General features: G+C 36.0%; 1 protein-coding gene across 2 annotated transcripts in view; it reads left to right on the plus strand.

The window, feature by feature from the left end:
- Positions 1-18657, plus strand: part of ABCC9 (ATP binding cassette subfamily C member 9) — a gene marked incomplete in the record, with an annotated part of 749052 nt that overhangs the window by 579415 nt on the left and 150980 nt on the right. For both annotated transcript variants that reach the window (XM_053719116.1, XM_053719117.1), the window contains 1 exon segment: positions 5945-6047. In XM_053719116.1, the coding sequence (XP_053575091.1) occupies positions 5945-6047 (103 nt within the window).

The raw sequence follows: 18657 nt of genomic DNA on the forward strand, positions 1-18657 counted from the left end.
TCCTACAATGTAGCCTAGAGGCTGGTTTCATTACTGAGAAAGAATTATTGTTCTTAACCACTGAACACCCTATAGTCCCTGTACTATACTTACTGCCTAAAGTTCATAAAACTTTAGTGAATCCCCCAGGCAGACCTATTGTGTCTGCCCGGGGTTCGGTATTAACCAATATTGCCATCTTTGTTGACTCTTTCCTACAAGATATTGTTAAGAATACCAGGGCTTACTTACAAGATTCACCTTGCCTGCTGAGGAGACTTGCAGACTTTGTGGATCTTAGACAGGATGATATCCTGGTCACCATGGACGTGGATAGCCTCTACACTGTGATACCCCATGTTGGGGGGGTTGAGGCGGTCAGGTCCATGGTGACAAACAACATCTACTACAGTGGTCCTCCTATTGAGTTCCTGTGTGAATTATTGACTATCTGTCTGGAGAAGAACTATTTTAAATTTGAGGACTGCTACTACCTACAGGTAGCTGGCACAGCCATGGGGTCGAATGTGGCACCCACCTACGCAAATATCTACATGTCATGGTATGAGCAGGAGCTCATGAAGCCATTTGAACATCCACAGGTGACTTTTTACACCCGCTACATCGATGATGTCCTCCTGATATGGAGAGGTGATGCTGTGTCTTTGCGTAAGTGGGTGTCGCATTTGAACCTCATGGCTAGCCCTATTCGTTTTAAGCTTGAATTCAGCACAGACAATGTTAATTTTCTGGACCTTAATGTGTTCAAGGTGAATGACTCTGGTGGCTGGCGTTTTGGTACTAAATTGTACACTAAGCCCACGGATCGCAACTCTTTGTTGCACGCCAGTAGTTTTCACCAGAAAAAGGGTATTCTCACCTCCCAACTCACTAGAGCACTGAGGAACAACAGTGAGACACATTCACAAGTGACCCAAGTAAAAGAAATGGGCATTAAATTGAACAAAAGGGGTTATCCCATGACAGACATCTGCGAAATACAGGAGAAATTGTTGTGCACTGATACTTCACGAGACACCAGGGTCCCTAAAAAGGATAAGTCTGAACAACTGAATTTAATTACCACGTACACACCTGGATGTGAACGTCTATCCAATGCAGCATGTCGCCATTGGCCGGTGGTGGGTACTGATCCCATGTTACCCTTTCAGAAGATGACCGCTCCAAGGGTGGTCTACCGCAGAGCAAGGAATTTGAGGGATATCCTGGTTAAACCTGATCCTGTGGATCACTACAAAAAGGAAACATGGCTCAAGTCATCCAAGAAAGGTTGCTTCCCCTGTGGGAGTTGTACAACATGCAACAGTATGTGCAAGGGGGACACTTTTCAACACCCCCACAAAAATCAACGGTTTAAAATAAACCATCGCCTTAGTTGTACCAGCACCTTTGTGATCTATATGCTGTCTTGCCCATGTTCACTTGTATACATAGGAAAAACGATAACCTCCTTCCGCGACAGGATGGCAAATCATCGCCACGCTATTCGTGAAGCTCTGAAAAATGGTGACTCGGACCAACCGGTGGCACGTCACTGTGCACACTTTAAACACCCGGTGTCAAGCATCAGATCAATGCTAATTGATCATATCCCACCCAATCCAAGAGGTAGTGATAGAGGAAAAAAATTACTCCAATACGAGAGCAGGTGGATACATAAATTGGGAACTATGACCCCAAGAGGACTCAAAACTACATTGGACTTTAGCCCTTTTTATTAATGCTTAAGTTAATGCCCACTTGAGAATGAGGGTCATTGGATGTTTCACTGTTTGGTTACTACCATACTCCTATGGGTTCGATGGGTAGATAGACTAACTATCAGCATTGTTTTATTGTTTTATTAATGTTTACTAATTAATGGAGGTTGGTTCTATTTAATTATCACATGATCATGAATTTCTTCTGTATATACATCTGTCATATTTCTCTGGTCCAACTTCATATCATCTCTGCGGATGTGATATATTTTTCAGACGTATTTACCATACTACACAGCAAGCATAAGGGATGTAATTCTGGATATGCAATTTTGTTTACCATTTAAGTATATAGTTGGTAATTGACTTATGTGCGTTTGGATTTGAAATCTGATAAAATTATACATCCTTATTGCCCCTGCCTAAGCCACATACCAAGATATACCCAGAGCGGTTCTTGCCTTATTAGGTGGCTGGTTTACGTTGGTTGCCTATAGCAACCGCTGCGCTTCATGAAACTTTGATGTTCTGAACATGCGCAGATTATCCCCTGGTGATCTCTTGGTATTTGGCTCACACGCCGACGTAATGCCTCAGACGTTGTCATGGCAACGCCGTGCTATGCGTCATCACGCTAGGCACGGCTAGCGTGTCAGCGTGACGTAAGGATTAGGTGATTGAAGGAGCGTGCAACAGGAATGGCGGTAAAGGTTAAGTGGGGATATCCTCTATTTAAAGGGGTTTTGTTTTAAATGTATGTTATCTGATCCTGGGTGCTTAGGTGCACTCTGTCCTTGTATTTTTTTGTTGTGTAACATTGACAAAGGCACAATGCAGTGCTGAAACATTTGTTTTTTAAACTGATGAAATAAATTCTAGTTTTACTGCAAAGACCAGTGAGTTGCCTGCTTTTTGGAGATAATATATATATATATATATATATATATATATATATATATATATATACAGTACATACATTTAAACACACACACACACATATATATATATATATACAGTACATACATTTAAACACACACACACACATATATATATACAGTACATACATTTAAACACACACACACACATATATATATATATACAGTACATACATTTAAACACACACACACATATATATATATATATATATATATATATATACAGTGCATACATTTAAACACACACACACACACATATATATATATACAGTACATACATTTAAATACACACACACACACACACATATATATATATATATATATATATATATATATATATATATATACATATACAGTACATACATTTAAACACACACACACATATATATATACAGTACATACATTTAAACACACACACACACATATATATATACATATACAGTACATACATTTAAACACACACACACACACACATATATATATATATATATATATATATATATATATATATATATATATATATACAGTACATACATTTAAACACACACACACACATATATATATATATATATACAGTACATACATTTAAACACACACACACACACATATATATATATATACAGTGCATACATTTAAACACACATATATATATATATATATATATACAGTACATACATTTAAACACACACACATATATATATATATATATATATATATACAGTACATACATTTAAACACACACACACACACACACACATATATATATATATATACAGTGCATACATTTAAACACACATATATATATATATACAGTACATACATTTTTGAGCCCTTCTCAGAAATACTTCACATTCCTATGTACTTCACTTAGAAAAAAAAATATTTGTATTTGTAAATATGTTTCTATATATAATTGTATATACATTATACATCTATATCTGTATATATTCAGAGAGGTATATAGGTATAGATACATATTTTACAAAAATATATACAGACCAATAGAAATATATATTTAAAAATAAAAAGAACAAAGGAATGTGAAGTATTTCTAACACACCTTCGGCTTTGGCACATTTGGTCTGGCACAATTCCGGGTTACAGCGTGAACGATAAATAGAAAAGGCTTTCTTTAGCGTGACCCTTAGAAGTCTAGGGGAGAGGGAAATAGCGCGGCCACGATATTCAAAGTCCTCAAATTAGTCTTTTTACTTTCAACTTGTAACCTCTGACAGCGGCAATTATTTTCATGGAGTTAGCGCTCATGAGCGATACAAATCCGACCCTAGTTGTTGTGTTTTCTTTTTGTTTCTCACACAAATCTTGTGTTGTTTTTTTATCAGATTACATAAGGTAGATGGGACATTAGTGTGATGATAAAAAGAAAGAGGAAAATTTAAGAGTACAGCTGTTTTACCCTGCACACAAAAAATCAGAGGGTAGAATATTGTCATTCATAGCTATCAGGTTAAAGATGATATATTTCAGGATTTTGTTTCCTTACTGGAAGAATGATTCATTATGAATGGCTGTGCTATAGGTATACAATGAAGGAGCTGATAAACACCTGTCTAGCGAGGTTTCACCTCTGCACCTGGGTGTGAACTATAAACGTAAGACATGTGTTGTGTTTTCAGCGTAAGTAACAGAGGCTTCACCTGTACTTATTTCATGTACATTACATGGGCTCTCTGCACCTGGGGGTGAACTATACACGTAAGACATGTGTTGTTTTTTCAGCGTAAGTAACAAAGGCTTCACCTGTACTTATTTCATGTACATTACATGGGCTCTCTGCACCTGGGGGTGAACTATACACGTAAGACATGTGTTGTTTTTTCAGCGTAAGTAACAGAGGCTTCACCTGTACTTATTTCATGTACATTACATGGGCTCTCTGCACCTGGGGGTGAACTATACACGTAAGACATGTGTTGTTTTTGCAGCATAAGTAACAGAGGCTTCACCTGTACTTATTTCATGTACATTACATGGGCTCTTTGCACCTGGGGGTGAACTATACACGTAAGACATGTGTTGTTTTTTCAGCGTAAGTAACAGAGGCTTCACCTGTACTTATTTCATGTACATTACATGGGCTCTCTGCACCAGGGGGTGAACTATACACGTAAGACATGTGTTGTATTTTCAGAGTAAGTAACAGAGGCTTCACCTGTACTTATTTCATGTACATTACATGGGCTCTCTGCACCTGGGGGTGAACTATACACGTAAGACATGTGTTGTTTTTGCAGCGTAAGTAACAGAGGTTTCACCTGTATTTCATGTACATTACATGGGCTCTCTGCACCTGGGTGTGAACTATACACGTAAGACATGTGTTGTTTTTGCAGCGTAAGTAACAGAGGTTTCACCTGTACTTACTTCATGTACATTACATGGGCTCTCTGCACCTGGGGGTGAACTATACACGTAAGACATGTGTTGTTTTTGCAGCGTAAGTAACAGAGGTTTCACCTGTACTTATTTCATGTACATTACATAAGTTCTCTGCACCAGGGTGTGAACTATACACGTAAGACATGTGTTGTTTTTGCAGCGTAAGTAACAGAGGCTTCACCTGTACTTACTTCATGTACATTACATGGGCTCTCTGCACCAGGGGGTGAACTATACACGTAAGACATGTGTTGTTTTTTCAGCGTAAGTAACAGAGGCTTCACCTGTACTTATTTCATGTACATTACATGGGCTCTCTGCACCTGGGTGTGAACTATACACGTAAGACATGTGTTGTTTTTTCAGCGTAAGTAACAGAGGCTTCACCTGTACTTATTTCATGTACATTACATGGGCTCTCTGCACCAGGGGGTGAACTCTACACGTAAGACATGTATTGTTTTTTCAGCGTAAGTAACAGAGGCTTCACCTGTACTTATCTCATGTACATTACATAAGTTCTCTGCACCTGGGTGTGAACTCTACACGTAAGACATGTGTTGTTTTTTCAGCGTAAGTAGCAGAGGCTTCACCTGTACTTATCTCATGTACATTACATAAGTTCTCTGCACCTGGGTGTGAACTCTACACATAAGACATGTGTTGTTTTTTCAGCGTAAGTAGCAGAGGCTTCACCTGTACTTATCTCATGTACATTACATAAGTTCTCTGCACCAGGGGGTGAACTATACACGTAAGACATGTGTTGTTTTTCAGCGTAAGTAACAGAGGTTTCACCTGTACTTATTTCATGTACATTACATGGGCTCTCTGCACCAGGGGGTGAACTATACACGTAAGACATGTGTTGTTTTTGCAGCGTAAGTAACAGAGGTTTCTTTTCCGCAGGCACGAGGCCAGATTCAAGCAGCGTATGCTGGAACTGATTGACACAAACAACATGGCTTATTTGTTTTTGTCGGCTGCCAACAGATGGCTGGAGGTCAGAACGGTATGTGCCATGTTAGAGGCTTTTACAGGCTAGAGAGAAAGGAATTATCACCTTGTCACCGCTGCTAATAGCTCTGTTTTATTTATGTGCTTAAAATAATAATTACAAAGTGCCAAACAAAAGTCATAAACACTATACTGATGTTCCAGAAGATTTTATTACTGCTCTATTGCTGCTATACAGACATCATTTACTCCAACAAAATGGTTAAACACATTCACCTAGATTACAAGTTTTGCGTTTGGGTTTTAACTCTGAAAAAATGTTTCATTTCAGCGTTAAAACAGCACCGCAGCCATTACAAGTCTTGTCGGTATAGCTATACCGCAAGCCTTTTAGCCTGTACAGCAATGTCAGTCCCGCACACGTAATAATTATCGGCTAGATTTAGAGTTTTGTCGGTAAAGACCCGCGAAGCTAACGCCGCTTTTTTTTCCCAACGCACCCTTAAGACAACGCTGGTATTTAGAGCGTTAGGCTCCAAAAAGGGTGCGTTGAGCCTAATGTACCGCCACTTCAACCCTCAATACCAGCGTTGCTTACGGTAGCGGTAAGCAGCTAAAACGTGCTCTTGCACGATTCCCCCATAGGAAACAATGGGGCTGAGCTGGCTGAAAAAAAGCAGCGTTCAGCTCCCAACGCAGTCCCATTGTTTCCTATGGGGAAACACTATTTAAGTCTGCACCTAACACCCTAACATGAACCCCGAGTCTAAACACCCCTAACCTTACACTTATTAACCCCTAATCTGCTGACACCTGCATTACACAATTAACCCCTAATCTGCTGCTCCGGACACCGCCGCTACCTACATTATCCCTATGTACCCCTAATCTGCTGCACCCAACATCGCCGACCCCTATATTATATTTATTAACCCCTAATTTGCCCCCCCAACGTCGCCGCTACCTTACCTACACTTATTAACCCCTAATCTGCCGACCGGATCTCGCCACCACTATAATAAATGTATTAACCCCTAAAGCTAAATCTAAACCTTACCCTAACACCCCCCTAAATTAAATATAATTTTAATCTAACAAAATAAATTAAATCTTTTTAACTAAATTAATCCTATTTAAAACTAAATACTTACCTGTAAAATAAACCCTAATATAGCTACAATATAACAAATAATATAACGAATAATATAACGAACAATTATATTGTAACTATTTTAGGATTTATATTTATTTTACAGGCAACTTTGTATTTATTTTAACTAGGTACAATAGTTATTAAATAGTTATTAACTATTTAATAGCTACCTAGTTAAAATAATTACAAAATTATCTGTAAAATAAATCCTAACCTAAGTTATAATTAAACCTAACACTACACTAGCAATAAATTAATTAAATAAATTACCTACAATTACCTACAATTAAATAAACTAAACTAAATTACAACCCCCCCCCCCCCACTAAATTACAAAAAATAAAAAAAGATTACAAGATGTGCTCTTCTGCCCCATCGGATGAAGACTTAGGCCTGGTTGGGTGAAGACGACTCAAGGTAGGGAGATCTTCAGGGGGGTAGGGTTAGGTTTATTTAAGGGGGGTTTGGGTTAGAGTAGGGGTATGTGGGTGGTGGGTTGTAATGTTGGGGGGTGGTATTGTGTTTTTTTTACAGGCAAAAGAGATGATTACTTTGGGGCATGCCCCGCAAAGGGCCCTTTTAAGGGATGGTAATAGAGCTGTTAACTTTTGTAATTTAGATTAGGGTAGGGTAATTTTATTATTTTGGAGGGCTTTGTTATTTTATTAGGGGGCTTAGAGTAGGTGTAATTAGCTTAAAATTCTTGTAATCTTTTTTATTTTTTGTAATTTAGTGGGGGGGGGGGTTGTAATTTAGTTTAGTTTATTTAATTGTAGGTAATTGTAGGTAATTTATTTAATTAATTTATTGCTAATGTAGTGTTAGGTTTAATTGTAACTTAGTTTAGGATTTATTTTACAGGTACTTTTGTAATTATTTTAACTAGGTAGCTATTAAATAGTTAATAACTATTTAATAGCTATTGTACCTAGTTAAAATAAATACAAAGTTGCCTGTAAAATAAATATAAATCCTAAAATAGCTACAATATAATTATTCGTTATATTGTAGCTATATTAGGGTTTATTTTACAGGTAAGTATTTAGTTTTAAATAGGAATACTTTAGTTAATAAGATTTAATTTATTTCGTTAGATTTAAATTATATTTAATTTAGGGGGTTGTTAGGGTTAGACTTAGCTTTAGGGGTTAATACATTTATTAGAGTAGCGGCGAGGTCCAGTCGGCAGATTAAGAGTTAATACTTGAAATTAGGTGGCGGCGATGTTAGGGAGGGCAGATTAGGGGTTAATACTATTTATTATAGGGTTTGCGAGGCGGGAGTGCGGTGGTTTAGGGGTTAATACATTTATTATAGTGGCGGAGAGGTCCAGTCGGCAGAATAGGGGTTAATAAGTGTAGGTAAGGTAGCGGCGACGATGGGGGGGGGCAGATTAGGGGTTATTAAATATAATATAGGGGTCGGCGGTGTTAGGGGCAAAAGATTAGGGGTTCATAAGTATAACTTAGGTGGCGGCAGTGTGCGGTCGGCAGATTAGGGGTTAAATAAAATTATTATAGGGGCCGTGATGTGGGGGGACCTTGGTTTAGGGGTACATAGGTAGTTTATGGGTGTTAGTGTACTTTAGAGCACAGTAGTTAAGAGCTTTATAAACCAGCGTTAGCCCGAAAGCTCTTTAACTACTGACTTTTTTCTGCGGCTGGAGTCTTGTCGTTAGAGGGTCTACCGCTCACTTCAGCCAAGACTCTAAATACCAGCGTTAGGCAGATCCCATTGAAAAGATAGGATACGCAATTGGCATAAGGGGCTCTGCGGTATGGAAAAGTCGCGGTTTGAAAGTGAGCATTAGACCCTTTCCTGACTGACTCTAAATATCAGCGGGCGGCCAAAAGCAGCGTTAGGACCCCTTAACGCTGTTTTTGACGGCAAACGCAGAACTCTAAATCTAGACGTATGTTTTTTCATGGAACTTCCGTAGCGCTGCCATTACAAGTTTTACTGTAAGGCTAAAAAGCTTGCATTACAGCCTATACCAACAAGATCAGTTTGGAAATCTGAGAGCAGTAGTTATGAGTTTTACGCTACAAAACTGTAACATAAAACTCATAACTAAACTGTCACAAAGTACACTAAACACCCATAAACTACCAATTATAGTTTTGTATAATTTTGTTTGTTATTTATTTGTAATAGCAGGATTTTTATTTTTTGTAATGTTAGGTTTTAGTGTAAGGCAGCTTAGGTTTTACTTTTATTTCACAGGCAACTTTGTATTTATTTAAACTAAGTAGTAGTTAGTTAATAACTATTTACTAACTAGTCTACCTATAAATACAAACTTACCTGTGAAATAAAAATAAAACCTAAGCTAGGTACAATGTAACTATTACTTATATTGTAGCTAGATTAGGTTTTATATCACAGGTAAGTATTTAGTTTTAAATAGGAATTATTTAGTTAATAACTGTAAGTTTAATTTAGCTATATTTTAATTATGTTAAAGTTAGGGGGTGTTAGGGTTAGGGTTACGTTAGGGTTAGGCTTAGGGTTACATTAGAGTTAGGTTTAGGGGTTAATATAATTTAATTTAGGTAGTTGTGATGTGGGGGCTGGTGGTTTAGGGGTTAATAGGTTTATTTAGTGGTAGTGATGTGGGAGGCCAGAGGTTTAGGGGTAATAGGTTTAATATAGTGGCGGCAATGGTGGGGAGTGACAGAATAGGGGTTAATAGATTTATTATAGTGTGGGCAATGTTGGGGTGCAGGGGAATAGGGGTTAATAACTTTAGTATAGTCGCAGCGATATTGGGAGCAGCAGATTAGGGGTTAATAGTTTTATTTAAGTGGTGGCAGTATTGGGGCAGCAGATTAGGGGTTAATAACATTTTGTAGGTAGCGGCGATGTCGGGGGTAGCAAATTAGGGGTGTTTAGACTCTGGGTTTATGTTAAGGTGTTAGGTTTAAACGTTGTTTTTCTCCATAGACTTAAATGGGGCTGCGTTTCGGAGCTTTTCTTTCCGTGATCGAAGGTGTTAGACTTTTTTCTAACCCGCTCTCCCCAATGATGTCTATGGGGAAAGCGTGCACAAGCACGTCAAAACAACGCTTGAATTTTGTGCGGTATGGAGCTTAAAAGCACCATATCGCACGCACAAGCCGGCTGTTTAAAAACTTGTAATGGCTGTGCTATAGGGGGTTAAATAACACAACTTTTGTTGCGTTTATTAATTTCCCTATAGTGCGCATAACTCGTAATCTAGCTGATTGTTAATGTCAGCTCAGGAGTAGCAATGCACATTTGGTGAGCCAATGACAAAAGACATGTGTGTAGCCAACAATCAGTAGCTAGCTCTCAGTAGTCGATTGCTGCTACTGAGCCTACCTAGATATGATTTTCAACAAAAGGATACCAAAAAAAATAAGGTCTATGTGATGATAGAAATACATTTTAAAAATCTGTTAAAATTACATATTCTAACTGATTAATGAATTGTCGTTTTCACTCCCACGTCCCTTTAAGTAATTGAGAGATGAGAATTAAGATGAACTTGGTACCCAGGCATTATAAATAAACGTATTTGCAGATTTGATTAAACTCTGCATTTTTCTATTTGCCCAGGGCTATGTTTAGTGAGTAAATATTTGTGTAATAGCTCAAGGCAAATAGCTGCAGGACTTTGGGGGTGGAACAGAGCACAGAGTACAGGGGTTTGTGACTTGTTAAACTCCAGTTGCAGCAAATCCAAAATAAATACTTAACAATAACATTTCATCATATACACAGATGAGACAAAAAGAGGAAAATTTCCACTATTTACAAACTAGTAACAACTTGCAGGGGATGAATTAGGGTTTTGACTGCTTACTGCTGAGTAGACACGTGCCTTTCCCCTGATTGGTTAACTAACAGTTTTACCCCAGCAGATCTCTGAAGTCCAGTCCTGTACCTCTATCTGCTGAGGTTTCCTGTGTTTTATTTTCTGAGCTTGTTTATATGTTACTGTCTATCTTTTTTATCAGTGATTTCTCTCTATGATTCTGCTGTCAGCCAGAGCAGATTCAATCGCTGTCAGTGCTGCTACCTAAATCGCCAGCAGTAAAAACCTTTAATCTTGCAAAGAATATGTGTGTGTCCTTCACTTTCACATATAGATATAAAGCTATAGATATAAATATACATATACTGTATATATTTAAAATAAACTAAGATTGTCTTATAAGTTAAGAAAATGTTATTTAAAACTGTTTTTAACACACCTTTGATTTTAGAGAAAAAATTTTTTGTTAGCACACTTTCAGGTTAGCGCTCAAGCGAAAGCCAGAACATTGTATTGTAGAACGCCCCAATGAAGTCTATGAAGAAAGGAATTTAGCGTTAACACTCTTTACAACCTCCAGATTTTAGTGCCCTGGGCGTTTTGCTTAAGCATTTTTACTTTTAACTTGTTATATTAGCACAAGAATAGGAGCGCTACTGATTTAACTTGTAATATAAGCGCAAGAATAGGAGAGTTACTGATTTAACTTGTAATATAAGCACAAGAATAGGAGCGCTACTGATTTAACTTGTAATATAAGCGCAAGAATAGGAGCGCTACTGATTTAACTTGTAATATTAGCACAAGAATAGGAGCGCTACTGATTTAACTTGTAATATAAGCGCAAGAATAGGAGAGTTACTGATTTAACTTGTAATATAAGCGCAAGAATAGGAGCGCTACTGATTTAACTTGTAATATAATCACAAGTATAGGAGCGCTACTGATTTAACTTGTAATATTAGCACAAGAATAGGAGCGCTACTGATTTAACTTGTAATATAAGCGCAAGAATGGGAGAGTTACTGATTTAACTTGTAATATAAGCACAAGAATAGGAGCGCTACTGATTTAACTTGTAATATAAGCGCAAGAATAGGAGCGCTACTGATATAACTTGTAATATAAGCACAAGAATAGGAGCGCTACTGATATAACTTGTAATATAAGCACAAGAATAGGAGCACTACTGATTTAATTTGTAATATAAGCACAAGAATAGGAACGCTACTGATTTAACTTGTAATATAAGCACAAGAATAGGAGTGCTACTGATTTAACTTGTAATATAAGCACAAGAATAGGAGCGTTACTGATTTAACTTGTAATATAAGCACAAGAATAGGCGCGCTACTGATTTAACTTGTAATATAAGCACAAGTATAGGAGCGCTACTGATTTAACTTGAAATATAATCACAAGAATAGGAGTGCTACTGATTTAACTTGTAATATAAGCAGAAGAATAGGAGCGCTACTGATTTAACTTGTAATATAAGCAGAAGAATAGGAGCGCTACTGATTTAACTTGTAATATAATCACAAGTATAGGAGCGCTACTGATTTAACTTGTAATATAAGCACAAGAATAGGAGCGCTACTGATTTAACTTGTAATATAATCACAAGTATAGGAGCGCTACTGATTTAACTTGTACTATAAGCACAAGAATAGGAGAGCTACTGATTTAACTTGTAATATTAGCACAAGAATAGGAGCGCTACTGATTTAACTTGTAATATAATCACAAGTATAGGAGCGCTACTGATTTAACTTGTAATATAAGCACAAGAATAGGAGCGCTACTGATTTAACTTGTAATATTAGCACAACAAAAATAGGAGCACTACTGTTTTAACTTGTAATATAATCACAAGTATAGGAGCGCTACTGATTTAACTTGTAATATAAGCACAAGAATAGGAGCGCTACTTATTTAGCTTGTAATATAAGCACAAGAATAGGAGCGCTACTGATTTAACTTGTAATATAAGCGTGAGAATAGGAGCGCTACTGATTTAACTTGTAATATAAGCACAAGAATAGTAGAGCTACTGATTTAACTTGTAATATAAGCACAAGAATAGGAGAGCTACTGATTTAGCTTGTAATATAAGCACAAGTATAGGAGCGCTACTGATTTACCTTGTAATATAAGCACAAGAATAGGAGCGCTACTGATTTAACTTGTAATATTAGCACAAGAATAGGAGCACTACTGTTTTAACTTGTAATATAATCACAAGTATAGGAGCGCTACTGATTTAACTTGTAATATAAGCACAAGAATAGGAGCGCTACTTATTTAGCTTGTAATATAAGCACAAGAATAGGAGCGCTACTGATTTAACTTGTAATATAAGCGTGAGAATAGGAGCGCTACTGATTTATCTTGTAATATTAGCACAACAAAAATAGGAGCACTACTGTTTTAACTTGTAATATAATCACAAGTATAGGAGCGCTACTGATTTAACTTGTAATATAAGCACAAAAATAGGAGCGCTACTTATTTAGCTTGTAATATAAGCACAAGAATAGGAGCGCTACTGATTTAACTTTTAATATAAGCGTGAGAATAGGAGCGCTACTGATTTAACTTGTAATATAAGCACAAGAATAGGAGCACTACTGATTTAACTTGTAATATTAGCACAAGAATAGGAGCACTACTGTTTTAACTTGTAATATAATCACAAGTATAGGAGCGCTACTGATTTAACTTGTAATATAAGCACAAGAATAGGAGCGCTACTGATTTAACTTGTAATATTAGCACAAGAATAGGAGCACTACTGTTTTAACTTGTAATATAATCACAAGTATAGGAGCGCTACTGATTTAACTTGTAATATAAGCACAAGAATAGGAGTGCTACTTATTTAGCTTGTAATATAAGCACAAGAATAGGAGTGCTACTGATTTAACTTGTAATATAAGCGTGAGAATAGGAGCGCTACTGATTTAACTTGTAATATAAGCACAAGAATAGGAGAGCTACTGATTTAACTTGTAATATTAGCACAAGAATAGGAGCGCTACTGATTTAACTTGTAATATAAGAGCAAGAATAGGAGAGTTACTGATTTAACTTGTAATATAAGCGCAAGAATAGGAGCGCTACTGATTTAACTTGTAATATAATCACAAGTATAGGAGCGCTACTGATTTAACTTGTAATATTAGCACAAGAATAGGAGCGCTACTGATTTAACTTGTAATATAAGCGCAAGAATAGGAGAGTTACTGATTTAACTTGTAATATAAGCACAAGAATAGGAGCGCTACTGATTTAACTTGTAATATAAGCGCAAGAATAGGAGCGCTACTGATATAACTTGTAATATAAGCACAAGAATAGGAGCGCTACTGATATAACTTGTAATATAAGCACAAGAATAGGAGCACTACTGATTTAATTTGTAATATAAGCACAAGAATAGGAACGCTACTGATTTAACTTGTAATATAAGCACAAGAATAGGAGTGCTACTGATTTAACTTGTAATATAAGCACAAGAATAGGAGCGTTACTGATTTAACTTGTAATATAAGCACAAGAATAGGCGCGCTACTGATTTAACTTGTAATATAAGCACAAGTATAGGAGCGCTACTGATTTAACTTGAAATATAATCACAAGAATAGGAGTGCTATTGATTTAACTTGTAATATAAGCAGAAGAATAGGAGCGCTACTGATTTAACTTGTAATATAAGCAGAAGAATAGGAGCGCTACTGATTTAACTTGTAATATAATCACAAGTATAGGAGCGCTACTGATTTAACTTGTAATATAAGCACAAGAATAGGAGCGCTACTGATTTAACTTGTAATATAATCACAAGTATAGGAGCGCTACTGATTTAACTTGTACTATAAGCACAAGAATAGGAGAGCTACTGATTTAACTTGTAATATTAGCACAAGAATAGGAGCGCTACTGATTTAACTTGTAATATAATCACAAGTATAGGAGCGCTACTGATTTAACTTGTAATATAAGCACAAGAATAGGAGCGCTACTGATTTAACTTGTAATATTAGCACAACAAAAATAGGAGCACTACTGTTTTAACTTGTAATATAATCACAAGTATAGGAGCGCTACTGATTTAACTTGTAATATAAGCACAAGAATAGGAGCGCTACTTATTTAGCTTGTAATATAAGCACAAGAATAGGAGCGCTACTGATTTAACTTGTAATATAAGCGTGAGAATAGGAGCGCTACTGATTTAACTTGTAATATAAGCACAAGAATAGTAGAGCTACTGATTTAACTTGTAATATAAGCACAAGAATAGGAGAGCTACTGATTTAGCTTGTAATTTAAGCACAAGTATAGGAGCGCTACTGATTTACCTTGTAATATAAGCACAAGAATAGGAGCGCTACTGATTTAACTTGTAATATTAGCACAAGAATAGGAGCACTACTGTTTTAACATGTAATATAATCACAAGTATAGGAGCGCTACTGATTTAACTTGTAATATAAGCACAAGAATAGGAGCGCTACTTATTTAGCTTGTAATATAAGCACAAGAATAGGAGCGCTACTGATTTAACTTGTAATATAAGCGTGAGAATAGGAGCGCTACTGATTTATCTTGTAATATTAGCACAACAAAAATAGGAGCACTACTGTTTTAACTTGTAATATAATCACAAGTATAGGAGCGCTACTGATTTAACTTGTAATATAAGCACAAGAATAGGAGCGCTACTTATTTAGCTTGTAATATAAGCACAAGAATAGGAGCGCTACTGATTTAACTTGTAATATAAGCGTGAGAATAGGAGCGCTACTGATTTAACTTGTAATATAAGCACAAGAATAGGAGAGCTACTGATTTAACTTGTAATATAAGCACAAGAATAGGAGAGCTACTGATTTAGCTTGTAATATAATCACAAGTATAGGAGCGCTACTGATTTAACTTGTAATATAAGCACAAGAATAGGAGCGCTACTGATTTAACTTGTAATATTAGCACAAGAATAGGAGCACTACTGTTTTAACTTGTAATATAATCACAAGTATAGGAGCGCTACTGATTTAACTTGTAATATAAGCACAAGAATAGGAGTGCTACTTATTTAGCTTGTAATATAAGCACAAGAATAGGAGCGCTACTGATTTAACTTGTAATATAAGCGTGAGAATAGGAGCGCTACTGATTTAACTTGTAATATAAGCACAAGAATAGGAGAGCTATTGATTTAACTTGTAATATAATCACAAGTATAAGAGCGCTACTGATTTAACTTGTAATATAAGCACAAGAATAGGAGCACTACTGATTTAACTTGTAATATTAGCACAAGAATAGGAGCACTACTGTTTTAACTTGTAATATAATCACAAGTATAGGAGCGCTACTGATTTAACTTGTAATATAAGCACAAGAATAGGAGCGCTACTTATTTAGCTTGTAATATAAGCACAAGAATAGGAGCGCTACTAATTTAACTTCTAATATAAGCGTAAGAATAGGAGCGCTACTGATTTAACTTGTAATATAAGCACAAGAATAGGAGCGCTACTGATTTAACTTGTAATATAAGCACAAGAATAGGAGCACTACTTATTTAGCTTGTAATATAAGCACAAGAATAGGAGCACTACTGTTTTAATTTGTAATATAATCACACGTATAGGAGCGCTACTGATTTAACTTGTAATATAAGCACAAGAATAGGAGCACTACTTATTTAGCTTGTAATATAAGCACAAGAATAGGAGCACTACTGTTTTAATTTGTAATATAATCACACGTATAGGAGCGCTACTGATTTAACTTGTAATATAAGCACAAGAATAGGAGCGCTACTGATTTATCTTGTAATATTAGCACAAGAATAGGAGCACGACTGTTTTAATTTGTAATATAATCACAAGTATAGGAGCGCTACTGATTTAACTTGTAATATAAGGACAAGAATAGGAGCGCTACTTATTTAGCTTTTAATATAAGCACAAGAATAGGAGCGCTACTGATTTAACTTGTAATATAAGCGTGAGAATAGGAGCGCTACTGATTTAACTTGTAATATAAGCACAAAAATAGGAGCGCTACTGATTTAACTTGTAATATAAGCACAAGAATAGGAGAGCTACTGATTTAACTTGTAATATAAGCGCAAGAATAGGAGAGCTACTGATTTAACTTGTAATATAAGCACAAGAATAGGAGTGCTACTGATTTAACTTGTAATATAAGCACAAGAATAGGAGCACTACTGATTTAATTTGTAATATAAGCACAAGAATAGGAGCGCTACTGATTTAACTTGTAATATAAGCACACGAATAGGAGCACTGCTGATTTAACTTGTAATATAAGCACAAGAATAGGGGCGCTACTGATTTAACTTGTAATATAAGCACAAAAATAGGAGCACTGCTGATTTAACTTGTAATATAAGCAGAAGAATAGGAGCGCTACTAATTTAACTTGTAATATAAGCACAAGAATAGGAGCACTACTGATTTAACTTGTAATATAATCACACGTATAGGAGCGCTACTGATTTAACTTGTAATATAAGCACAAGAATAGGAGCGCTACTGATTTATCTTGTAATATTAGCACAAGAATAGGAGCACGACTGTTTTAATTTGTAATATAATCACAAGTATAGGAGCGCTACTGATTTAACTTGTAATATAAGCACAAGAATAGGAGCGCTACTTATTTAGCTTGTAATATAAGCACAAGAATAGGAGCGCTACTGATTTAACTTGTAATATAAGCGTGAGAATAGGAGCGCTACTGATTTAACTTGTAATATAAGCACAAAAATAGGAGCGCTACTGATTTAACTTGTAATATAAGCACAAGAATAGGAGAGCTACTGATTTAACTTGTAATATAAGCGCAAGAATAGGAGAGCTACTGATTTAACTTGTAATATAAGCACAAGAATAGGAGTGCTACTGATTTAACTTGTAATATAAGCACAAGAATAGGAGCACTACTGATTTAATTTGTAATATAAGCACAAGAATAGGAGCGCTACTGATTTAACTTGTAATATAAGCACACGAATAGGAGCACTGCTGATTTAACTTGTAATATAAGCACAAGAATAGGGGCGCTACTGATTTAACTTGTAATATAAGCACAAGAATAGGAGCACTGCTGATTTAACTTGTAATATTAGCACAAGAATAGGAGCGCTACTAATTTAACTTGTAATATAAGCACAAGAATAGGAGCACTACTGATTTAACTTGTAATATAAGCACAAGAATAGGAGCGCTACTGATTTAACTTGTAATATAAGCACAAGAATAGGAGCGCTACTGATATAACTTGTAATATAAGCACAAGAATAGGAGCACTACTGATTTAATTTGTAATATAAGCACAAGAATAGGAGCGCTACTGATTTAACTTGTAATATAAGCACAAGAATAGGAGCGCTACTGATTTAACTTGTACTATAAGTGCAAGAATAGGAGCGCTACTGATTTAACTTGTAATATAAGCACAAGAATAGGAGCGCTACTGATTTAACTTGTAATATAATCACAAGAATAGGAGTGCTACTGATTTAACTTGTAATATAAGCAGAAGAATAGGAGCGCTACTGATTTAACTTGTAATATAAGCACAAGAATAGGAGCGCTACTGATTTAACTTGTAATATAATCACAAGTATAGTAGCGCTACTGATTTAACTTGTAATATAAACACAAGAATAGGAGCGCTACTGATTTAACTTGT

Source organism: Bombina bombina, chromosome 6, assembly GCF_027579735.1.
Source record: "Bombina bombina isolate aBomBom1 chromosome 6, aBomBom1.pri, whole genome shotgun sequence".
In the NCBI taxonomy this organism is placed as follows: domain Eukaryota; kingdom Metazoa; phylum Chordata; class Amphibia; order Anura; family Bombinatoridae; genus Bombina; species Bombina bombina.